Source organism: Callospermophilus lateralis, chromosome 6, assembly GCF_048772815.1.
Source record: "Callospermophilus lateralis isolate mCalLat2 chromosome 6, mCalLat2.hap1, whole genome shotgun sequence".
In the NCBI taxonomy this organism is placed as follows: Eukaryota; Metazoa; Chordata; class Mammalia; order Rodentia; family Sciuridae; genus Callospermophilus; species Callospermophilus lateralis.
In genome coordinates, this window is record NC_135310.1 from 114,867,713 (window position 1) to 114,893,675 (window position 25,963).

Genomic DNA, 25,963 nt, shown 5'->3' on the forward strand with positions numbered 1-25,963 from the left:
TAAGGGAACTCTATAGTAATCAATTTGGAAAGCGGAGACTCATGAAATATGATTAATTGCTCCTAAAGTTTATTTTCTCCTCCTTCCTTTTCATTTCCTCCAAGATTTGAGCTTTTTCAAGGCCTGCTTTTCTTACGTTAGTAGACACTGACCATTGTACTCTGCAGGTGTTTCATAAACATGTCGTGCAATATTAAACAAAGTCTTACAGTGCCTTGAGGCTCTTTTGTCCCCAGCAGTGGTCTGGCTGCCTGCTGTCACTGGTGGGTGACTGGGTGAGCCCATGGTCTCTCTAGGCTTCCCCCGATTCCTATGGAATAAAGGACTTGAGAGGATTGTTTCTCAGGTTCCCTCCAGTTCTGAAAGGGTCTATGACTCTACGACCTGCCATGATAAGGTCAGCCTGGCTCAGTACGGAGCCCTGGGATGGGACAGATATCCTGACCAGGAAGAGTAAACTAAGAGCTATGAATGGGCACGGGGAGTGGAAAGAGGGTCAGCTCAGCCCCACCTGGACCTGCCTGTCTTCTCCAGGAGATGGAGAGTATCCAGATCCTCACCCCAAATGCCCATACTCTGAGGTTGGGAAAAGGAGCCGTAACTGCAGTCTGAAAAACGGAGGGAGGGGAGAAAGGTGAACCAAGAAAAGAAAAACAGAAAGTAAAAGAAACAGAAAAGCTAAAATAAAGGAGGCAAGAGAGATTAGGAGAGGAGGAGATAAACCGAGGGGCTGCAGAGCCGGAGGAGAGAATGCTGGAAAGCAGAAAGAGGTGAAACCCAAAGGAGCCTGGCACTGGCCTTTGTAGGGAGGGCAACAGGCAGGACACCCACAGCTTCTTTAAAGGAAAAGAAGGAAGGCACGACAGTGAGGAGACCAAGGACGGACATGTGACCCAAGCCTTTTTTTTTTTTTTTGGTTTTTGCCTGTTGTTCCTCCCACACCTAGAAGGGCACTAGCTCATAAGACTATCTGTTGAACAAATGTTTGACTAAGGCATCAAGAGTTGGCCCTGACTGTGGCCCCGGGATGCGGCTGGAAGGGTGAAAAAGGGGGTCACCTTCTTCTTGCTGCAGTAGATCTGCCATTTCTTCTCAGGGGGCAGTGCAAACACAGCCTCCCGGTTTTTGTCTGTGAGATCCAATTCATCCTGCAAAGGCAATAAGAAAAATCATGTCTGAAACCCAGCCATGGTTGAGTAGAATATTCAGGCCTACCGGAAATTAGAATGCCCCCAAACCTATGCCTTGGCCTACTATCTTTCTCCCAAAGAACACCAAAGATAAGATGGGGAATTTCTTCCCCGTCCCCTTGTCCCAACCCAGCCTGTACTTCTACTCAAACTCCCTTACTTCCTGTCCACCCCTGGCTTATCTGGACAAGTCCATTCTCCTCCTCCAGCTCACCCCATTTCCTGCCCTTCGCTGGCCCTACTTTGAAGCTCCCTAATCCTCTTGTCCAGGGTTTCTGGTCTTCCTGCTCAGAGCCTTCCTATACTTGCCAACATCACAGGACAAGGCTGGACAAAGACAGGGGTCGTTTACAGAGCAAGTCCTGCCTCTCTCTCAGATGCTTGCCCTGTTCTTCAAATCTACTGCCTTTTGAGTCTCTCCCCCAGAAAACCTCTGGCTTTCCCAACCTCCGTGTGGGTCCCAGCAGGGGCCCAGGAGAGCAGGTGAGGACAAGGGGCTGAGCAGAGGGCATGCTACATCAAGGGCAGCCTCGATCCACTTCCCCTGGAGGGAGTGCCCGCTAGAAGCAGCCTCTCCACCACAGGGCTGCCCGTGCACAAGGCTGGGGCCTCCTCCAGGTGGGCCCACGATTTCTGGAAAGTTGTCACATTTGGGGGTTACTCTGTAGTAGTTTGGGTGAGTTTCCAGATTTGCCATGGTGGGTGGTCCCTACAAAAGCTCTTTTTGAAGTTTCTTTTCCTATAATTCATCAGCAACCCCAGGGCCCATCAAAGATAACAGTTAACTGGCTACTGGGAACATGGTGTGCTATTCAATTAAATTGTGCACATTTTAAAAATCAAAAAACAAAACTCACAAGAAGACAGCAAAGCATAACACTGCGAAATATACTTTATATTTTCAAATGCAACAGTGAAAGCAAAACTAAGGTAGTTTAAGGGTCTTAAATCTCAACACCTACAACTTCCTATCAAGGGAAAACAATTAAGAGTTTCCTTCTCCTAGACCAAAACTGTCAATAGGAATATAATATAGGCAATATAGATTTTAAATATGTTCTAGTCACATTAAAATTTTAAGACGAAATAAGTGAAGTTAACTCAAATACATTTTTGAGCCAATACACCTAAAACATGACTGTTCCAACAGGTATTTGATGTAAAAATTTATCAGTAAAATATTATATATTCCTTTTCTCAAGTTAAGTGTTCAAAATCCAGTATGGATTTTCCTTGATAGTTCATGCCGTGCAGACCAGCCAGTAGCTGCATGTGGCCTGTGGCTGTCATTTGGATGGTGCGTACAATGAGAATGTGAAATAAAGCTCATCAGTTCACTTGCTTTGGGAACTAATGACTTTTGCAGATTTAGTATCAAACATAGGTTGACATCTAGAAGGGTTCTCTCCATATCCCAGAAATGTCCTTGGTCAAAGGGAGGAGGCGGGGAATTAGAAGGATGGTGGAATATGATGGACACCATTATCCAAAGTACATGCATGAAGACAAGAATTGGGTGTCAACCTACTTTATATACAGAGATAATGAAAAATTGTGCTATATATGTGTAATAAGAACTGTAATGCAAAAAAAGGCACATGTATAAAGACATGAATCGGTGAACATACTTTATATACAAAGATATGAAAAACTGTGCTCTGGATATGTAATAAGAATTGTAATGCATTCCACTGTTGTGTATTTTAAAAAAATAAAATCAATAAAAGAAAAAATCATCAGAACCCTGTTTGAGGTTTCCTTTCCTTGGTCAGGATCAGAAACCAAAGAAAAATGACGCTTGCATGTACCTAACCTGACATTTTCTAGCACAAAATCAGCCTTCCTCTTCTTACCAACCATGCTAAGGACCATGCTGTGACTCCCACCGCTCAAGGTTGACTTCCTCTAGGGAGTCTTCTCCGACCTTCCCCAGTAGGAACCATCGCTCCCTTCCTGGGTTACGTCTGGTCTTGCATTCTGGGTATTCAGGCACTTGCCAGCAGTCTCCATTTCTCCATCAATGGGCATCTCTTGGCCGTTCTGCTCAGCCCAGGAAGCACGAGACTTCGTTGACCTCTCCTTCCTTATGGAACCTGTTCTGTGGTCCCTTCAGCAGCCACACTCTCGGGCAGTCCCATGCATTTCATTTTATGTTTCTGCTCAGGCTCCCTTGATGATGTCTCTTCTGTCTTCAAAAACTTGGGGCATGGTACAGTGTCCTTCTCTGTTCTCCCTCCGTCCTTCACATTCATTCCCAAGGACTGGGTTATTATGCCAACACCTCATAGACCTGTTCCTCCAGCCCACCAGATCCTGAGACCCAGCTGACTCCAGTACTTCTCCCCTTTGGTGCTCTTCAGGTTTCTCATACACATAAGTCACATTACCATGTGCCAGGCACTGTTGAAAGTGCTATTATTCGTTTATTTGAATCATGCAACAACCCATTTTACAGATGAGGAAACTGAAGCATAGAGAGAAAAGCAAATTGAATTCATCATCTCAGCCCCCTAAGCTTGAGCCTTCTCCCATATATCTATCCTGTGCAGGGCCCCACCACCCACCCAGCTCCTCATCTCAGCAGCCTGGGTGTCTGTGATTCCTGCCTTTTACCCTTCTCTCTGAATCCCTCCTAAATCTGCCATTCTCCTTCCTCACTGACACTGTGGTCCAAACCACCACTGCCTCTAGCCTGGTGGCCTACAACAGCCCCCTAATGATCAGCACAAGCCCCTTCGTGAACAGATACCCTGAATGGTCTTTTAAGAAAGCAGATGGATCACCTCGAAACCTCCAGGGGATTTCCACTGGGGCTCAACCTGGTGGATTCCCTAGGATTCCCTAGAATTCAGGCCCAAATTCTTAGTGGTTCTGACTTTTGCTGTGCCTCCCCAAAGGACCTAGCTCGATTTTAACCTGAAACTCTCACTTAGGCTGTTTCTTCTTCAAAGGAGCCTCTATTCTACCTCCCCACCACTTATCAAACCTCTGCTTTGGGGTCTCAATGGAAATGTTGCTGCTTCACGGAGGCCATTGTGACCTCCCTGTCTAGACTAAAGCTCCCACGGCCCCCCTGAGTGCTCCCTGTCCTGACTTACCACTCTGTCACTGCTTCCCAAACCAGAGTTCCCAGGGTGACTTCCCCTTCTGGATGCAGGGCCCTGTCTGTCAGACCATCTCTAAATACCCGGGACCCTGCAGGCCCAGAGCATGGCAGTCTCTCTAAGAAAGGATTTTCATTTGTCCGATGATACCTGACACCAGTGCCCTTGCAGGCAAGCCTTGTCCAAGTCACCCTTGCTTTTGCCAAAGTACCTTGTGAGGATCCTGCCCACCCAAGATGCTCAGTGAAGACTTGTTGGACCAAAAGGGTCAAGAGGGGAACAACTCTTGTCACATCCTTTCCAAACTTCCATTAGGAACACATCCCTAACATCAGTCAGACTCCAAACATTATTTACACTAGCAAAATGATTGTTCCCCGATCTCATTCTGGAGAAAGGAATAAATCTGGAAACAGTGAGTTTTCCTGAGGTGAGAAGGAGGCTGGACACCTTTTTCAGATAACCCAGAGGGTCTCATGTGTGGGACTGGATTGCCTCCGCCAGCCTTATCTCATAGCAAAAGCATGTATAAGTCACATTCCAAACCACCTGCACCATTTTTCTATGTCTTGACTACTGGCCAGCCATGAGCATAAGGAACCAAGAGCTAGTGGCAGAGCAACTTGGGCTTCTGGCCCTAAGTCGGGATTCAGGCCCCGGGCCTCTCCTGGTGTGAAGGCTTTGGATCATCATGGAACCTCCAAAAAGGAATTGTGCTTCCATCCTCTTCCGTCTCTGTGGTCATCCTCACAATGTCAGCCTGAGCCTCTGGTCTGGATGGGCACTGCCAGGGGTCAGGAAGGTCTGGTGCCAATGTGAATGAATGACACCTGTGGTTAACCCAACTAGACGGAGGGCTTAGTCATCCCAGACCTGAATCAGATCCTGGGTGTGATATAGACTCCTCTACCTCCATATTTTTGCCACTCACAGCCTGTTTCAAGGTGCCCAGCTTTGCCTATAGAATCCCACTCTGTCCTTTCTCCTCTCCTGAGGTCAAGAGGCCCAGAGGAAACTCCAGAAAGCAGAAGAGAGAAAGGTATTGAGGGTTCGATGTTCTCTGAGACTCTTCACTGCCTAATTTCACAAAAATTTGGATCTGCTCCATTCTATGACAGCCCAGCTGCTACTATGTGACTGAGAATTCCCAGGGAATAGGAGGTGGGTCTCTTCTTCTGGGGACCATGGCATGATGCCCACCCCAGTGAGAGACTTTTTCCGCATTGCTGAAATGTTTTAGGGGGACTGCCTCAGCCCCAAGGGGAGCCTTGAGAGGTGGAGACCCAGCTCATGGACTCTCACTCTGTTCCACTCTGCTTGTCATCTGCCCCTCACCCACTCACCACCAGCTCTGCGAAGCACACATTAAGCTCTTCCGGGTTGGGGATGGGGCTGCTGAACTCCATGTACTGCAGAGGGTGGTTGTCCCGGAGGTTGATCTCAGGGAGGTCACTGCCCCCAAAGCAGCACAGGAAGCCCAGGCCATGGCGGCTCCTCTTGCGGGGGGCCATGGTCACTTTAGGCCAGGGTTGTCAGCAGGCCGATGCTCAGGTCCTCATCACGATCTAGGAAGCAAGACAGACAGCACCGGCAATCAGGCATGTCGGTCAGGCAGGTGGGGGCAGAGGTCACTCTGCCTTCAGAATCCTTGGCTGCCAGGTGCTCACAACCAATAGCCAAGGCTGCCTCCCTTTCCCCCACTGCCTCTGTTTCTTCCAGCTCCTTCCACCTGGAGGCATTTATATGCCCTCCCTACCGTGCCCGAGTGTTTTCTGCCACAGACACTTCCACATCCCTCTCTTGGCCCCCCAGAGGAGGGGTGTAATCACAGAATGTGACTTCGAGGTGCTCAGAGCTGGCGCTCAGCTACCCTCTCCATGACTGTGCAGACAGGACCTGATTCCCGGCCCTCTGCAAGAGCAGTGTCCAAGAGGGTTCACTCACTCGACTCGCTGCAGGACCTGGGGGTGACTGATTTAAAAGCACCAACCAATAGGGAGGGACGGGTGGAGGTTGACTGGCAGGGAAAGCACCAAGGTGACTCTGTGGCACAGCTCCTAGTGCAGGGGCCTCCCACAGACAGAGGATTGGAGGTTCTGACATCTGCTCAGTTTTCTGCCCAGCCTGTTGTACTTGGATGAATGTGAAATAGCAACAAGGCCCAGCTAGATTCTCCCCATCCCATACGTATAGATCTGAAGTTTTGCAACATAAATATAAGATTATTTCTCTCTGTTAGATGGTATTAATTTCGGGGCGGGGTATCATTTCTTCTTAGCTGTTTCTCCTTGATTCAGATCACTGACTGATTAGAAGGTCTAAGGCCATCATCCACATCGTCACTGAACATGTCAACAATGACAAAGACATTCAGCCCCATAACACAACCACCTCATCTCAGAATGCCAGAGAACTATTCATCGATACTCTCACGGTTCACTGCTTCAACCAGCTCGAAAGCCACATGACTATGATTTTATCCAGCCCCCTTTCCTATGATGACAAAATGAAAAAATTTTCCTAAAACCCTGTGGAACTCAAGGTATGCTAAATCTAGGGCATTCCTCTGCACCGAGCTCTAGAACCTTATCAAAGAAAAAAACAACCAGATACATGTGGCATAACTTGTTCCTAGTGAACTCAAGATAACTTCTAGAGAACATTGCTTTATTTCTGAACTCTTATCCGTGTAATAATTTAGTGTAACATCCGGCTTTTCATATAAATCATGACCTCTTTTAATTGTCATTCTAGAACTTTTTATTGGCTTTGTTTTTATGTTTTGTTTTGTTTTTACAAAATTTGTGACAAGTCTTTTAACAGACCCAGGCAACCCTCAAAAAACACACTAAGGACATCTTCTAATTATCACATTGCCTGTCATGAATACAGCGCAGGCCTCTGGAGGGGAGGGGTCCTGTCTCCTGCTTCTTGACACCCACCCCCACTTCTGTAGCTAAAAAAGTACTTGTGCTTAGTTTGTGCTGAGTACATGTCTCTTGGTCAGTTGGGAAATGACCTATGCTCATGGAAAAGGGGGAAAGACGGGTCCTTAATATTCAGTTAGGTGATAGTGATTGAAATCTCTGTCACCAGGTGACAAGCCATCAGGAACTTTTGTAGGGAATGAGAATCAGTCCCAGGGTCCAGGTCTGAAGGTGGGGAGGCAGACGGCAGGTGGACACAGCACTGCTGGCACATGGACCCAAGGCCTGGGACAGGCTGGCAGCTGAGGAAAATGTAGAGGAAGGGAGACTTCCACAGGACTTGGTAGCCAGGGGCCAGGAGTGTGTGAGACAAAGCCCTGATGGCCGACGATCAGGCTCCATATCCTCAGGTAGACAGCAACAGGCTCCAGGGTGGTACCCTGCCTGTTATGGAGCAGGGGATGACCACACAGAATACAGACCAGCTCCCCTTTGTCTCCTAAGGCTCTGCAGTGATCAGCAGCTGGTCAGCTGGACTGCATCATGTAGGGCGTGAGGGTGTGGTGAGGCTGGGTGGCAGCATGACAGGACTCTAGGGGGACAGGCTGATGTCCAGGAGGATGGTAGTCCCCTCTTCCTGCCCCACCCACTCAACATGCCCCATCCAACTCCTGGCTCTTTAGCGCCTAAGTCAGGTTTTTCTGGAAGAATCATGCGCAGGGGTTGGGCTGTCCAACCTTTGGACACCCTGGTCCAAACTTGTACCTCCTGTTCACAGCCTGACTGTTCTGACTGGTTCACGTCCAGGCCACACCTGTTATTGAATAGTTTCAACATCTCCCTAAGCAGAGGGAGTGGAGGGGAAAGGTAGACACGGCCCCTCCAGAGAGAAGTTCCATCCCCCAAGAGCAGGGCCTGTCCCACTCTGGGTACGCACATATTTGCCCTTTTAAGGGGCTGCTTGTTTGAGGCTCCCAGGTCTGTTTACGTTCCAAAAGACAACTCCTCTCCCAGAGACGCCCTCTTAAGTCTTTTCCTGCCTCCCCTTCTGAAGGCCCCATCTGAACATCCAAGGCTGAAACCACAGGCTGTCAGCAGGAAGGAGGCTCAGAAAGCACGGAGCTTCAGGGCACAGCTCAGAGAACCCAAGATCAAAGAGGAAACGTCCTATCTAAGGTCACACGGCTAGAGATAGAGCTGGGATGAAAACCGAGGACACTCCAGCGGCCAGCTGTGTCCAGTCACTGTCCCACCAGAGCTTGTCTTCATCTGTCAATGGACCTTTTTTCTCATCTTGCCCATAGGCCCCCCAATAACCTCCCTCTGCTAAAGAAAACCAGTCCCTGTAGCTTAGTTTAGAAATACCTCTAGTTTCAGCTGGAGATGGTGGCAAGAGCCTGTAATCCCAGATACTTGGGAGGCTGAGGCAGGAGGATCACAAGTTCAAAACCAGCCTCAACAACAAAGGGAGACCCTGCCTTTCAATAAAATGGAAAAAGGGCTTGGGGATATAGCTCAGTGGTAGACTGCCCCTGGTTCAATCAGTGGAAGGAAGGAAGGAAGGAAGGATGGAAGGGAGAAAGGGAAGGAGGGAAGAGGGGAGGGAAGGATGATGGGAAGCAGGGAGGAAAGAAGGGAAGGGTGGAAGGAAGGAAGGAAGGAAGGAAGGAAGGAAGGCCTGCCTCTAGCCTCAAGACCCCTCTAGAGGAGCAGAGACTAAGGGAGATCCCAAAGGCCACCAGCCTCTCCTCCATCTGCAGGAACCACTTTTATCTTCTAAAGCCTGACTTCTCACCTGCCCTGCCCTCACCCCCCTTCACTGCAGCTTCCTGGTTGCAGAGGCCGGCAAAGAGGCCTTGCAGTCAGACAGACTGGGCTGGGACTCCTGGCCTCACCTTTCTGCCTGTGACCTTGATCATGTCTCTAAGCTTCTGAGGGCCTCGGGTTGCTCCTCTGTGATACCAAAATAATCACAGCAACTTCCTCCTTGGGTTTTGGTGAGGAGTCTATGAAGCAACGGAAGTAAAACGCCTGGGAAACCTGGCCACTCACCAGATAAAGATCAGACAGCTGCTGGGGCTTCGCTGTCAGTGTCACCAGCAAGGCAAGGCTGCCCTGCCCAGAGCTGCAGCTCTTCCCTCTCCAGGCCGAGGTACCCGGGCCTGGCCTTGCAGGAATTGGCCCAGCCAGATTTAAGAAGTCACCCAGCTGTGCCTTCCGAAAATGGGAAATCTAGGCCAGAGTGGGGCTCCTTGCGGGGCGCTGAGCTCTCTTATTAGAAACGTACGCTTAGCAATGACAAACGCTGGAGGTGATAGATAGACCTATTGCCCTGATCAGGCATACAGGCATCAAAACATCGTACTGGACCCCCCAAAATGTACAATTAGGGGCTGGGGCTGCGGCTCAGCGGTAGAGCACTCGCCTGGCACGCGTGAGGCACTGGGTTCGATCCTCAGCACCACGTGAAAATAAATAAAATAAAATATTGGGTCCACCTACAATAAAAAATACATATTATAAAAATGTACATTTATTATGTATCCATTAAAAATAAAATTTTAAAAAGCAAGAAAGGAAGGAAAGGGAGGAGGGAGAAAAAAAAATCCTGGTCCTAACTCCTGAAGGACTAGGAAAGGCCAGGTGGCCAGACAGTTTTGTCTCTGCAAAAGCCCTTTGGGAACAGGTACAATGGCAGTTTCCACCTCAGAGTAGAATTGAGAAGCAACAGAAGAAAACAGAAGGGAACCCAGGGGGCTGGAACTCAGGCAGGAGGTGGGTTGGGGGATTTAACCCACCTCCACTCCTCACCCCTTTTCTCTCTGTGAAAAATTCCTGGCGCTGACAGCTCCCTGCCCTCCACATCCTGCCTCCTTGCTCCCTCCCTTCTTCCTGTGGGGACAAGGTCTTCCCAGGACTGTCAGCCCCCTAAACCACCAGCCATCTGTCCAGCGCCTCCTGTGAGCTCTGTGAGCCCCCTCGAAGGGTCTCCTCCACTCCTGTGAGCCCTGTCACAGCCCTCTCCCACACTGTGCAGAAGTGAATTGCCTTATCTCAGAGTCAAGGCCTGGTCCCATCTCTGTCATTAGCAGTCATGAGTCAGGGGACCATGGCGTTCTCTTTGGGACTCAGTTTCCTCTCTGCACAGTGCTGGCTTTTGGTAAAATCATTCAAGGATCCTAGAAGCCTTGGCCCGTCCCACTGTCCCATTCCCAATGGACTCTCCTCAAACTGAACTGAGCTCTGCCCCACACTCCACCCCAAGACAGGAAGGACTCCTCACTTGATCTCATTCTTCCTACTTGGCCTGCAAAGATGAAGAGCCTGATCCTTACCCCAAGCCACCCCACATACCAGTTTTTACATTTGGGATTTACTATATCATTAATGCTTATTCTTCAAACTTCAGAAAGTACAGATTAATGCTAATACTTCAGACTTTGTTATGTGCCAGACACTGGGCTGTACCTACATTTTAGCCCACAAGTGTCTGAGATAGGTGGTTTCACTTTAAAGAAGTAATTAACAGAAAAACAACAACAAAATTTAGAGAGGTTAAATAACTTGCATGGCCACACTGCTAGCTAATGACATAGTTAGGATTCAAACCCAGGACTGTACAACTCTAGATTGGTAAACTATTAAGCAGTAGGCCAAGGACACATGTCCAATACCCCAGGCTGAGATCTACTCAGAATTTTCTCAAGTATTCGGCAGATTCTGATTCACTAACTCAGATTCTGCATTTCCTGGGAGCTGGGCCAGGTGTTTTGTGGCTCTGCTATCTCACCGCAGCTTCATAGTGACCTTGGGAGGTGGTTATGATTACAATCCCCCCTCAGAGTTGATTTGATGTTGGGTCTTTAGGTGCTGTGACGGTTTGGTCAACAACACCCAGCTGCTCAGAGACAGAGCTAGGACTCCCAAGTAAATATTGTGACTCCAAGCCCAGTGCTCCTGTCACAACCAAAGCTAACTCATAAGCCCCTTTGTTAGTCAGCTTATTGCTGTGACCAAAAAAAATACCTGATAACAAACTTAGAGGAGGAAAGATTGACTTTGGCTCACGATTATAGAGGTCTCAGTCCGTGGTCAGCCGACTCCATTGCCCTGGGCCTGAGGTAGACAGAACATCTTGGTGGCAGGGTGTGGCAGAGGAAAGCTGCTCAGCTGCTGGTGGCCAGGAAGCAGAGAGGGCAGGGGGTGGAGAGTCCAGGGACTAGACAAACCCCTCCAGGGCCCGCCCCAGTGACCTACGACCTCCCACTAGATCCCACCTTCCAGTGGTTCATCCAGCTATCAGTGGTCCCATCTGCTGATGACGTCACAGCCCTCATGATCCACCCTTGCCTCCACGCCCCACCTCGGAGCCCTGCTGCACTGGGGGCCATGCTTTCAACACACGAGTTTTGGGGGGACAACCCAGATCCAGGCCCTAACGACTCCTTTAGTTCTTTAGGTTGATGTTGTGGCTTTGGGGCATTCAAAGTGCCTTCTCTTGTCCCCTTCCCCACTTCCTCACTTGAGGGTAACAGGGCAAGGACACGCTCCTGACTCTCTCTGCTTGGCCGCCTCCACAGTGCCTCCTAGGGGCCAGGCACGATAACGACCACTGCCTGCATTATCTCCTTAATGCCCCCAACTCTCACCAACGTCGCTGACCACCACCATGGACAAGACTCTCAAAGGCCAGGCAACTTGCCCAGGGGCCAAGCCCTGTAAGTGGGGAGGCCGGGTTTCAGGCAGTAGGGTCGCCTTCACACACACCTGCTTTTAACCAGCCTCTATCCCGAGTGCTAGGTACCGACCTCGGTGATGAGGACCCGGGGCAAACAGGCCTCCCTCAGGGGGGTCCCCTCCTAGTGGGAGAGCCAGGGACACGAAGGCAGTGACAGGACGGGAGGTAGAGAGAGGAGTTGGGGTGGCACTGTGCGGGGGACCTTGCCCAGCCTGGGGGTGGTGAGGGGGAAGTCAGAGCAGGCTCCCAGGAGGTGACATTGGGCCAATCTTAAAAGAGATGAGAGAATTGAGGAGGGGAGCAAGGGATGGCACAGGTGTCCCAGAGAGGGGAACAGCACGGGCTAAGGATGGAGGGAAGACCAGCATGGACTGAGTGGGCCAGAGTCCTGCCTGGTGGCTGCGCCCCTTTTGTAGCTCAGTCAACAGGCAAAGGGAACTGGCGGGGCAACAGCCTGGTTTGCAGCCACAGCTGAAGGCATCCAGGGAGCCTGCTTCTCTGCCTTCCTCTCTCCCCCAGGTCCCCTGAGGCTGGGCCCAGAGCCTCCCTGAGCCCTGCGTGGAGCAGAAGGAATGAAAACCATTTCCTGCTCCTCAGGCAGAGAGGCTTCCTGTCATTGGCCCTCGTGCGCCCTGGGGAGTCACCTCAAGTGGCCCAGGCCCAGGTTACCCTGTGTCTGGCTCCCCACAGCAGGGAAGTGGCTCTTCCGCCCCAGGCGACATGTTAGGTCCTCTGTCCACCTACACCACGCCTGCTCCCACCCCAAGCATCTGAAGACCATCCCCTTGGGCTCTGTGGGCAACAAACTGGGTCCCTCATAACCTCCTTACACCCAGTTTCTGTCCTGAAACCACTTGCCATGAGCTTAAACTATGTGATTTCAGACAAGTTACTTAGCCTCTCTGAGCCTCAGTTTCCTCATCTGTAAAATGGAGGAAATAATAAGAGTCCATACTGCATTGGGTTGCCGTGAGGACGGAATTGGTTAATATTTATAAACCACCTAGAATAATTGCCTGGTAGAAGTTGATGTTGTTAAAAGCCACACAGAAACTGCAAAGATGCCTGAGTGTTGACTTATATGTTTCAAAAAGTTTATATATGAATGAGTTTTATATAACATTACAAGGGTTGGCCTAGACTACCGGAGCCAAAGCCAGACCGCAGACCGTCTTTGTAAATACGGCTTTAGTGGCGCACAGCCATGCCCGTTGGTTAAGTATTGACAGGCTATTTTCAAGCAACAGAGACCACATGGCTCACAAAGCCAAAAATACTTACTACCTGGCCTGTCGCAGAAACACGCTGCCAGTCACTGTGCTATTAGGTTGATTTCCATGTAATTGACAATATCTAATTATCTTTAATCTACATCAACATCCATTTGGCTTGACTTAATATGTCACACTGGCCTGTCCCTCGTCCTTGACTGACCTACTGAACTGGGAAAGCTGTTCTGGAGCCTAGGGATTCGGATCCCGATAAAGTTGCAATTGCTGGTGCACCACCCAGGATGTGTTCATCTGGGGATCTGGCCTCTCCTTTCTACGGTGGAGGGGATCTGAGGGTCAGAGAGATGTTAAGAGGGAACCCAGGACTCAACCCAGGCCTCAGACCTCAGCCGTGTCTGGTTCAGGGAGCCCAGTCCCATGACATCCCTGCAAGGCAGCCCTCGGAGGAGGCCTCTGGGAGGCTCAGAGTCATTGGACCTGCAGGGTGAGCCTGGGGCAGGGCTGGGGAGGGGGTGGGGACACTTCAGAAAATAAGCCAGCTCTCTTTGCAGGAACGGGGGAGCTGTTTTTAGCAGTCACCTAAATGATAGTTTGCCCCTGTGCTCTGGGAAAGGCAAAGAAAGCAACAGTAAATGTTCTCAGCCTGAAAGTCCCCTCTGTGTTGGCCAGGGGTCAGGAGGCAGAGAAACTGAGGAGAAGAGGAAGGAGAACAGGAATCCTGCCGGGAAAGGCACAGCCGGAAGTCCCTCCCAGCGACTTGTCCTGACTTGGGGTGAGGGTAGGAGTTGTGGGTTTTCCCATCAGTTTTCCCATTTTGAGAAACTATAAAGAGAGCATAGGATCTGCTGTCTCCCAAGGCCGGAAACAGGAGATGGTGACTCTCCAAGGTCATGGTCAAGCTTCCATTCATTCAATCAGCCACACACCCGCCCGCCAGGTACAAAAGAGTTTTCTGGGTGTTTTAGATGACGCAAACATCAAATGTGACCGTCCTATAGTCTTGTCGTCTACCCTAATAGTCTTGTTAGGGAGGCGTGTCCGCAAACAACCAGGACATGAGGGAGGAGGGGAGGGGCCACACCAGCCCTGGGGCTGTAGGGAGGGATGTGACTTCAGGCTGGGGTGATGTGGAGTACTCACCAGATGAGGTAGCACTGAAGCTGGGCCACGGAGAAGGTTGGAACACAGCAATGGGGGTCCAAGAGGGTATTCTCAACAAAGGCTGTGCCAGAACGAGGACCTGGCACCAACCATGTCCCCAGGTGAGCAAGGGGCTAAGGGAAGTCACTCTTTCTAGGCTGCAATGTAGGATTCAAAGAAATGCATTTGGGAACAAGACGAGGGCCAGATGAAGGGAAGCCTTGAGTGCTGGGCCTCCAGTGGTTGGTGTCTGTCGTGTGGCTGAATAGCTCATTGACTTTTAGAAGAAAGAATCTGTGGGGTCTGATCGGAGCTGATATTGGCCAGACATTCCTGGTTGGCAGCACATGGGGTGGATTACAGGCAGGAGAAGCAGACAAGTGAGAGAGTCAGAGGCCACTCTGTCCATTGGAATGAAAGTTAATGAGATCCTGAAAGGCCCCCAATAGAGAAGAAGGAATGGTGTCGAGGTGTCCTGGGGGAGGGTAAGGAGGGAGACGCTGGCATGTGTGCAAGATAAGGGGACCTTGGCAAGACATGTACTGGGCACGTAAAACAAGGAGTTGGCTGAGAGTGGTGGGTGTGGGGAGCTCTGTGGGTGACAGCTGTGATCTGAGACAAGAAGGAGTTTCGACACCCAAGATCTGCTGCCCACTCGAGCTGGCCAAAGAGAAACCAGCCTCCACCGTGCAACCCTCTGCCTCCAGGAAGCCAACCCCTCCTCCAGTTCCCACACAGGGGACTGTCAGAAGTGAAGTGGTGCAGAGGAAATGGCACCCAGCTTCCCCCGACGCTCTATACCTTGGTCTCCTACTTGAGAGCCCCACTGTGCTGAGAGCCCAGCACCACCCCACAGCCTGGCCATGAGAACCCCACTGGCCACTCCTTCTGGTACTCTTCCCCTGTGGTCCCAGGACAAAAGGCATTCTCTCACTCATGAGGGAGGACTCCTCAGATCCTGATGGCAAGCCTGTCCTGGGACCCAGTTGGGCCTGTGCACAAGGGCCCTGGCTGTCACCTCCAGCTCATGCTGTCCTCTTACACTCCAGCTCGCCCCTCTCAGCATCCTGCGTTCATACCAAAAAAGATTGTGCCTGTGCCCTGGGGCTGGCTAGACCAAAATCCTGGACCACAGGTACATCCACCTGCTTAGGGGTGCAGTTGGGAGGGGAAAGGGGGCATATGAGCTGAGCTGTCTCCAAAGAGACAAATGTGGTTGCACATGTAGGTCCAAGGTGACCCCTCCCCTCCCCACTCACCTTGTTCACACAATTCCATCTGTTCATTCATTCATTCAGGCAAATATTTGTTGAACAATTAAATGCATTGCTAAGAACTAGAAAAATACATGGTAAATAAGAGTTCAGTGTGTGGGGAAGGGGAATGATGAGATAAATAAACTGTGGATAGGGTGTGATAAGCCAAGGACCAACTTTTGTGTCCAGGAATGTTTGCAGAACGACATCCCAAAGATCTATGAATCACTATGTTCCTAGGGAAGAAAAACAGGTTATTGCTAAAAGAGACCTAGAATAGGGTCCAGCTTTGGTCTATGAGCCTATCTGAATGACCTTGAACAAGAGAACATAGTTTCTTTGGAACTCATCTGCAAATGAATAGGTCAAACCACAGAGTCTCAGGAGTTCCTTCTACCCCTGACATTCAGATCTGTGCCACAAAATCCACATGGTGTTGACAGCTGCTGGTTGAGGTGAATCATATCCCAGGAGCTCCCAGGAGCTCATAATTTGCGCACTTGTTCATCATTCATTCAACCACTGATTTCCCAGCCTGTGCCTGGCTCTTGGTGCGAGGCTGTAAAGGTAGATCAATCCGACACAGCTCCTGCCCTCACAGAGCTTTAGTCTCCCAAGGTCACAGTCCCCTCTGACTGCTCATTGATCCTCATGCCTCTTCTTGTTAACAACTCTTACCACCTTTCCCCAAAATGCCTAAAATAAGCCAAGCTTGGTGGCACATGCCTGTAATCCCCCTGGCTCCAGAGATGGAGCTCAGAGGATCACAAGTTTAAGGCCGGCCTGGGAACCATAGCAAGACTCTGTCTCAAATTAAAAAATAAAAAGAGCTGGGGATGTAGCTCGGATTTGTTTCATTCTCAAACATCGACAGGCCTGGTCCAGACCATGTGATCTCATGCTGAGGCTAGAGCCAACCTCTCATTCCCCGACCTTCGCCAGCTATCCTGCAAACAGCAATTTGAAGAACGCTTCTAGAAAACCCCTGATTCTGCCGTCCTTGCTTTGGGATCCTTCCAAGGTTTCCCAGTCCAACCTGAAAGCCACCTGCTTCAACTGTTCCATACCCACCAAGCCTGGAAATCAGATCTACAGCCAAGTGCTGGAGAGGACCTGTAAGACAGGGAGCTCGCCCACACTGCTGCTGCTGGCGGGAATGTGAAATGGTATGGCCGCTGCAGTACACAGTTTGGCAGTATCTTAAAAAGTCAAACACACGTTCACCTATGACCCTGCCCTTCCACTCCCAGGTATTTTCCCAAGAGAAATGAAAGCATAGGTCCAAAGACTTGCTCATGAATGCTCACAGCAGTTTTATGTGCCATAGCTCCAAACCAGAAGCAACCTGAATGCCCATCACCAGGTAACCCAGTAAACTGGGCAGTAGATCCATATGGCAGACCACGACTTAACAAGAAGGAATGACTATTGCTCTCTACTGTCTGGTGATGAATCTCAGGATAATTATGCTATGTGAAAAAAGCCAGAGGACAAGACAGTACATATTGTGTGGTTCTATTTACCTAAAATCCTAGAAAATGCAACCAATCTATGGTAACTAAAAGCAGATCAGCAGTTGCCTGTGGAAAGGTAGCAGGGGGAGGGAGGGTGGTTTATAAGAGGGAACTCTTGCAGATGATAGACATGCATTATGTTGATTGTGGTAATGGTTTCAAGGGTCTATACAAATGTCAAAACTTATTATATACTTTACTCATAGGTTGCATACCAATCACATCTCAATAAAACTATATAAAACAAACAAAACAGTTCTAGTCATAGCCTTATTATATTAAAACCACCAAGAACAGAGATCACTGATGCTGGTTACCCTGCGAAAACTACTAATATAATAAGCCACTTATAGATCTGGGGAAAGACTCCATAGTCTGGGGATTGGGGATTGGAGAGCAAGGACTCCCCACCAAAGCCTGAGGCTCAGTGGGTCTCCTGTTCCATGAGGCAGGTGGTACAATGGTACTCTGTGTAGTACACACTTTCATACTTTAAGTTACTTACTTCTTGTGGGCACATGGGATGACAAAGCCCACCTCCCAGGGCTACTGTGAGCCCCAAATGAACAGCAGGTATCAAAGGGCCTGCCATGGCAGGGCCTCACACTGAGCCCTCTTCCCCTTTCCTGGCCCCTGGCTCCTCATAGAGGTAGCTAAGGTCCAGGGAGGGACCCACATGGAGAGAACTGAGGGCTCACAACTGGATAAGCAATAGGGAGAAGCCCAGCAGAGCACCCACAGGCACGGCCTGGCTCCATCCAAATGTCTCCAGATGTAGGACAGAAGTGACGCAGCCGGGACTCTGGGAGAGCAGGAACAGGGCTCAGGAAGCCTGAGTTACAGCCCAGGAATCTGTGAGAGGCAATGGGTTGGCTAAGGGGATGAAGAATGGAAGCCATGACCTGGAGTCTTCAGGACAAGGCACTGGGAGTGGGGTGCATGGGGTGAGACAGGGAGACACCTAATCCTCACGCACTGAATAAGCAAGTAGAGGAGATGCTCGGGCAAGATTGCAGAGGGAGGGAAGGAGACGCAGAGGAGAGACTAATGCAAGCTAGCATGTGAGGGTTGACCATGGGCTCAGAGGTGGGGTGTTTATGTGGGATGGTGTGTATGCAGCATGTGTGTTTTGTGCATGTCTGTTTATGTGTGTATGTGTAGGTGGTGTGTGCAGGCAGTGCTTGCATAAATGTAGTGTGAGTGTACATGTAAGTGGTATGTGTGGGTGCATATGTAGGTGATACATGTGCATGTGGGGTGGTGTATGAGCCCATGTACTGTGTGTTTTTGCATGTTTATCTCCAAGAAGCAAATACACACAATTGCACTGACTTTCAATCCTAAGCAGAAAGACAACCTTCCAGCTCCCCAAAATATAGGACCAGAGGAAACAACAAGACCACTGAAAAGCAGCCCCCATGCCAATTTCTAACAAACCCACTCTTAGTTGATAAAAGAGTTGCCCATGCATAATATTTGGGAAATGTTTCTAATGTCTTTTCTTCAGTTTTCCACAAACCATGCTGTGGATGAGGAGCAAAGACTATTTGAAGGACTATCAAAGGATGGACCAGAGGCTGAGTATTCACATTATCATCTCAAGGTGACCCGCTGAGGTCAGGACTTGGGGCTGATGGGAACACTGAGGTGCAAAACCAGATGATACCCCAATGAGGCTAATAGTAAGCCATCTAGTTCCAATCCCACTCAGACTCAGCTTGTGAGTCACATGGGACTGGATTTCTCCTGGCTGTACGATGGAGCACGCCCTCCCACTGCCTCGGCTCTTTGAAATCAGGGTGGTATATTTCACCTGCTTCCCCAATAAGCCAGAGACAGCAAAACAAATTAATGACAAGAATGTATCCCAAACTATTTCAATGCTCTCTGCTTCAAGAAAATTAAAAAATAAAATAAATACTCAACACATTTCTAGAAAGAAGGATACTAACATTTATTAAGAGCTAGGCTGGGCTCAAACTTTCAGACTTCTTGTTTCATTTAATTATACCAACATCCTGCCAAGGTGGTATCATGATGCCATTTTTATATGGAGGGAATTTACGGCTCAGAGAAGGTCAGGAACTTATCCAAGTTAGTGAAATTCATAAGACTTGTGAAAACTCCAATTCCCAAACTCAAGATACAGCCTTCCTGTCGCGTGGAGATTGCAGTGTGTAAATGGTAGCACTGCTGTAAACAGTAGGTGCTCCTGGAGACATGGCACTCATCTCCCATCCCAGCCCTCAGGAAATACTCAGCACTTGCACAGGGAGATTCAATGCCCCACGGCGCCGTCTTACCACACAGTCCCAGAGAGGTCCAGGCAGTCCCGTCTGCTTGGGGCCAGCATCTTGAGTGTGTGAGCTGGGCACTTGGTTTAAGGCTCTGCCGTTGCGTCTTGAAATTTCAAATAAGTTTCCAACAGGGAGGCCCGCAGTTTACTCTTATACTGGGTCATGCAGCTGGTCCTGCCCATCTCTACGGGGCCCATCCAAAGTGATCTTTCCCAGGAAGGACAACCACTCCCAGTGTGTTTCCAAAAATGTAACCTCTAGTCCCCGAATGGTCAGGACTGAACAGAGACAAGTTACTTTAATCTGGGGTGGCTTCCTGCTCAAACAGCCTTGATCCACTTTTAAGTAACTACGGGGCTTCCCCCACCCTGATCCTTCCCCATTCCACTTCACTCCTCCACCCCACACCCCCTGGTTTCCAATCACCCTGTCCCACTCACTCCTCCCTAAATACATCATTGCTCAAGGGACTGAAATTCCTAGAGGGCTTGGACACTTCCGTTTTTATCTCCAACTCCCTCGGTGGCGATCTTTCCACAGCAACACAGCAGGAATTTGATAAGAGCTGATGGGTTAAATGAGTTGCTATATTTCCTGAACTCTTGACCCTATCGATTATAAGACAAATAATCAAAGACATAACATTAAGCTTGCACAGATCATATGTCCTTCATTCTTCTGCAATTAGATAATAAAAGCGGGAGAAGAGCTTAGCTTTGAAATACAGTAAAAGATGGTTCTGTGCCACCTCCATGTGGGTCCTCTGTGTCCTCCCATCCCATCCCCTGCCCACCTCTGCCTCCTCTCCTCCATTCCCCAGGCAGATCCCACCTTCTGCAAGGAGCCTTCCATCCTACCCAAATTCTCCCCAGGGCTCCCGAGAGCCCTTTCTACTTTGTTTATAAGATACTTCATTATACACTACTTCATGGCACTTGGTGTAATTTTGCATTATATTTTTTATATCAACAAACTTTTCCCCCTATCTTGACTCTGGTCCCCTGAGAATAGCTCCTGGCACACGGCCTTGTATGTGACAGGTCCTCAGTCCTCAGCGAGGTCTCCTGAATGAATGAACCCTCATGGCTGAGTGTGAAGAAAGGGGTCAACTCAGAAGAAATCACCATGCTAACGCCCAGACCCTTCCACCCTCTCCCTGGATGCTCAAGGCATCCAGACCTTGGCCAAGCACCCTGGAGAGGTGTCTCAAGTGACACTCAGCAAGAGGCCAAGGAATGCTCCTTTGTAAATCTGCAAGGTAAAGCAGACCTTGGAATCCCCAGCTCTACACAGCCACTTTGATTTCTTTGTTTCCAGTTTTTGATCCCTGGCCCCCACCCCCTGTTAACCGCCAGCACCTTGCAGGCAAAGCGGAAGAGATATTTGTCTTCTCTGTGTTTCAAGGGATGGGTGCTTCCACCAAGAGAAAGAGGCTCTGATCCAGGGCTTGAGAGCTGAAGTCTCCTCTAGGAACCAGGCCACCTCCAGAGAGGTCTCCAGGCCCCGGAGTAATACTTGCAGGCACTCATTTTTCTTTCTTTTTTTTAATTTGGCAGAAAGGGCAGGTACTGGGGATTAAATCTAGAGGTGCTTTACTATTGAGCTATATCTCTAGCCCTTCTTATTTTTGAGAAAGGGTGTCGCTAAATTGCCTGAGCTGGCCCGGAATGTGCCATCCTCCTGCCTCTGCGTCATGAGTTGCTGGGATTACAGGTGTGCACCACCAAGCCCGGCTGCATGACCTCCTGTCCAAATCACCTCTCTTCCACCCTGACACTCCTGCCAACTCCACCCCAATTCTCCCCACTGTAGGGGTCTCCCTACAGCGGCTGAGTGAGGCCTGTGACCTGCTCATCCTGGAAACCGTTGATCACCTCTTTGCATCCCGTCACCCTTCCAAGGCCCTCTGCTCAGGTCTCCCTCTACAAGGTGTGAACATGTGAAATCTGACCCACTTACCCCATGCTTCCTCTGGCCTCTTTGACTCCCCTGGAAAACATCCCAGGAGCCACCCCTACCCATCCCACCCCTGCCCCTCCTGTGACCCTCACCTGCCAGTCTCACTTCCTGCTGGAAGCCTTTCCGGCTGCCCTTCCCCCTGCATGGCATCCTGGTTTCTCCCATTGTCAAACCTATTGCTTCCTGAATTACAGTCACTCTCACTGGGCTGTGACTCTCTTCCTCCAGGATCAGACACTCTCCAGTTTAACAGGAACCCTGATGCCCAGCACAAAGCCTGGCCCTTAGATATGCTGGAGCCTGCCAAAGCTCAGACCCTGCCTGTCTGCCCTTCTCCCGTGTCCTTTCTCCCCCTAGAAACCCGTCCATCTCCTTATTTCAGATTCGTTCAGCCATAACCACTCCAACCCTCCTTTCCCTGGTCTCCAGCTCTGTTTTTCCAACTGTGTACATTTCCATTCAGATGAGCTGATGCGGGTCCTCTCAACTCCCCCCGACACACACATGGACTCTTTCTCCTTCCCTTGCCCTTCAGACCACACACCCCTGCTGTCCTCAGGGAATGACACCACAGGCCTGAGGTTCAAAACCACAGAAGCACGGTTAACTCTTCCTTTGCCTGGAGAACTGCTACATCCTAGGCATTATGTATTATCTCATTTAATGCTCACATGAAATTTAAAAGCCTTAGTACCCCAATTTTGAGGACAAGGAAACCTGAACACAGAGAAGTCAAATGACCTGGTCAAGGTCACAAACAAAAGGGTGTGTACCCTTCCCAGCTGGGATTAGCGGCAGGTTTTGACAGGCTGGCCCAAACTCCCAGGATTATCCAGATTCTCCACACTCTACTTGGAAATGCCTTCCTGTGTCAGCTCCATGCTCTCCCATGTGTGCACCCCCAGGCTCCATTCGGGCACACGGGGTGTGACTGGGTTGTCACGCCCTCTGGGAGGCTGGGCGTGCACTGTCCCGCTCATTTGGCTACCAGTGGTGGCTGGTCTCACACTCACCCTGAGCTTGCACAGGCTATAAGCTTGGAACCGTTTCTGCGAGACACCATCCTGCTTTACTCGTTTGGCTGACTCCAGCCAAGGCCCAGGCAGGCCCCCTTCTTCTGGACCCCACTGCTCCCCTCTCAGTCCTCCTCTTGGCCTCAGGTCAAAAGCACTCACCAAGCTACCTGCCTGGACCACTGCTGGGTTTCCCAGCTTTCTTCTCTTGTTTTACCTTTTGGTTTTCCCATTTCCGGCAGAAGATCTCAAACTGCAGTGCCTCCTGAGTCTCCTAGTGGCTTAGGCTCTCAGTTTGATTGACATGGGTAGGGTGAGGACCCAGCCATCTGCGCTTCAACAAGCTCTCCACGTATCCTGGATGCTCACTGTTTAATTCTTCCTCACCTCTCTTCTAGTCCGGTTTTGCAGCATTTTACCCAGCTTCTTTCCTCCTCGCCCCATCTTTTTCTTTCACCCCCCTTGTTTTCCCCCAGAATCATGAGCCAAGCCCTGGTGTTCGCACAGCTGGCTACCAGGTGGAGTCACCAGGCACTCTGAGAAAGTACTGATGCATGGATCCCTGTTCAAACCAACTAAAACAGAATCTCCAGGTGGACTCGAGGGGAGACAGGATGGTCCAAGTTATAAAACTGAAAGTCCCACCTCCTGGGACACTTCTCAATCCAGGGAAAGGGCCACCCGGTCATCCTGCCAGGCTCCCGACTTCGGGAGATCTCTCTGGGGGATGGTAACTTGGAGGTAACTGCCAAACACTGAACTTTCCAGGTGCAGAGGCTCCTCTAACAATCAGCCAGCTGCACGGTGTTCCCTCCAAGTCAGAGCTCACCTGTTCTGACCTTCTCACCATGTGTCCTTGGCCAGCAGCAGCATAACCTGGGATTTGTTTTAAAACCCCTGCGATTTATCCACATTCCTCCTCTGGGCCCGCCACCATCCGAGGTGCTTTAGGTGTCCTGATTCGACTCACAAGAAACACAGCAGGGTCTCATCACCCCGATCCCTATTGGACACTCCAAGAAGCTAAGCCCACAGAGGTTGAGCAGACGAGGCAAGGCCACAGTACTCGCTGATGGCAAAGCTGTGCCTAGCACCAGATGTGCCTCCCTCCACAGCCCACGTGCATCTCTCGTCTTCTGATCCTTTGTGAATCACCACCAAAAGCATTGCATTTACTGACTTCCCTTAAGTGGTGATTGAGGAGTTAACATCCAGGGAGGAGCCACGGGGTGAGGTTTGGGGCTCGGAGGTCAGTCCCTCAGGGAGACGGTAGTGCTTATCAGAGAGGGCTTGGTTTGAACCCAGTGCACCAGTGTTCACTGAGCACTGATGAGCTCCCAGGCTTGGACACACCATTGCATTACATTCAATAATAACCCTGTCCGGTCCATGGCACTGGGGTGTTGTGGGACTCATACAGAAAACTTTCCTTTTCTTGCTCAGGTTCAGGACCAATGGAGAAATAGATATTTAAAGCAGACAGAGGGAGGCCAAAATATAAGCCAAGTTTCTGAGAAAGCAGTCGGAAGCATGTGGCTCTGGATCTCTGGCCATTGAACCTTCCTAATGTTCTGCTCGTGAGCAAGGACAATTCACCTACCCAATCACCACTGTAGGAGGGTAACTGGACCTGTGCCCTGGAGCAGGCTCCTCACTTCATCACCAAGAGCTGGGCCGGATGCCCCCACCCTGTAGGTGACAGATCCAAGAGACGGGAAGAGGGAGTTGGCCTGACTCATAACTTCTCCAAGAGTCCTGGGTCAGATGCCACGCTTCTTCCCTTGAGGAAGTGAGGGGAAGGGGAGGCTGGAGAGTGAGCAGCTGAGGTTCCCCATCTCTATCCATTCAATCCCTGAGCCTATCCTCGAACGACTGCCTCCAAGTCTAGTGCCCTGTCCTTACGCTGCAGGGGGCGGGGCTGTGTGGTTTTCACACTGGAGTCCCCGCTGGGTGGCACACAGCCTGGGCATGGAGCCAGCACTTAGTGAACCTGCATGGAGGAGTGGATGGATGGATGGATGGATGGATGGATGGATGGATGGATGAACACGGAAGAAGGGGCCTTGCAATCATGGAAGGTTCGTCAGGGAAGATTTGAGAGGAGAAGCATGAACCTAGCTATGAAGGAGGGGAGGCGTGTGGGTCCACTGACTTTGTCTGAAGAGGGAGCAATAGCTCCCTCCCCAGGTGATGCCGAGATGTCACCAGTCCGTGTTGAGGAGCACGAAAGATCCTCTCTGGGAAACAAGAAGCCGGAGCTTCTCTAGAAGGGTTGGAATTGCTCCTATTTTGCAATCAAGGAATCAAGTGTTCAGGAAACTTGAGAATCTTGCCTTGAGCGCGCAGAGCCAACAAACAGAACAGTAAGCATGAGTAATGGCCGTCAGCAAATAGGCTTTCCCTAAATTCAGGGTGGATGAGGAGGTTTCCGCCAAGTTGGAGCCAGATCAGCTACACCAGTCGTTCTCAACTTCCACGTGCACCAGAGTCTCCTAGCGGGCTTGTCAAAGTGCAGACCGCCCATCCCCACCCCAGATTCTTTCTGATTGCAAGAGAAGGCGGTGTAGCTAAAGGAACAGGTGAGCACAGGCTCCTGAGTCAGGGACAGGTGATTCCAGGTAGGGCTTCACCACCCACACTGGTTTCTCGCCCACATTGCTCCACCAGCCTCTTCTGGTGTCAAATAGGGACCCCAGTGAGTGACCGCACGTGTTTCTTATGAGCTGAATCAGGAGAGGCTGGAGGAGGCTTCAGATGTCAGCAAAAATACTAAGAAAAGCAAAGTGAGACTGAACCAAGTCTTCAAGGATGCAGGGACATGAGCCAAAAGGGAGCAGAAGCAGGAGGAGTGAACCCCTGGCAGAGGGCGAGGGGCTGCGCAGTCTGGCCGGCAGAGGGCCTGAGGTTCAGTCACCAAAATAGAACTTCCTCTGTCCTAGCTGGTGATTTTCTCCTCCCGCCCCTCCTCTCACACGCCTGTGCCCAGACTCCCTCCTTAGAACTGCCCCCACCCCCACCCCGGCCCCAGGGACTGGAGGAATCTTAGCAATGTCTCCAGTTCCAAGTGCTGGAGGCAAGGAAGAGGAATAAGAGGGGGAGCCCTCTCTCTAGGCCCATGTCTTTGCATGACTTCCCACTGTCCCTGTCCCCCAGGTTCCCTCGTCCCCAAGAGATGGCCATTCTGCGTCAGCATCAGTGTGGCCATCTGGTTAGAGCTTCCCAGGTGAAGGGGGCTCCCAGGGCCTCCCTCCCATGGCCCAACCTCACGCCCTCTCTGCTGACCCACGCCTGTCCTCCTTCATAGCTAGGTTCATGCTTCTCCCCTCGAGTGTTCCCTGATGACCTTCCATGATTGCAGGGTCCCTTCCTTCATGTGTCCATCCATCCATCCACCCCACTCCTCCACGCGGGCTCACTGAATGCCTGTTCCGTGCCCAGGCTCTGTGCCACGTAGCCCCGCCCTCCTGCAGGGCAAGGGCAGAGCACTTGGTTTAGAGTCAGGTGACAGGCGCTCACAGGGTCATAGGAGAAAATGGGCCCTTCTCACGCTCAGCTGGACTTCCAACATGAGAAGAGCTCTCCCAACCACGGGA

At 50.5% G+C, this 25,963-nt stretch overlaps 1 protein-coding gene across 2 annotated transcripts in view; it reads right to left on the reverse strand.

Annotated features, from left to right (window-relative positions):
* Daam2 (dishevelled associated activator of morphogenesis 2) overlaps positions 1-25,963 on the reverse strand; it is a 105,577-nt gene that overhangs the window by 37,911 nt on the left and 41,703 nt on the right. For both annotated transcript variants that reach the window (XM_076858772.1, XM_076858771.1), the window contains exons 2-3: positions 5,638-5,859; positions 1,059-1,148 (exon numbers count right to left, since the gene is read on the reverse strand). In XM_076858772.1, coding sequence (XP_076714887.1) covers positions 1,059-1,148; positions 5,638-5,805 — 258 coding nt within the window. In that variant the 5' untranslated portion in view covers positions 5,806-5,859. The remainder of the gene's footprint in view (positions 1-1,058; positions 1,149-5,637; positions 5,860-25,963) is intronic.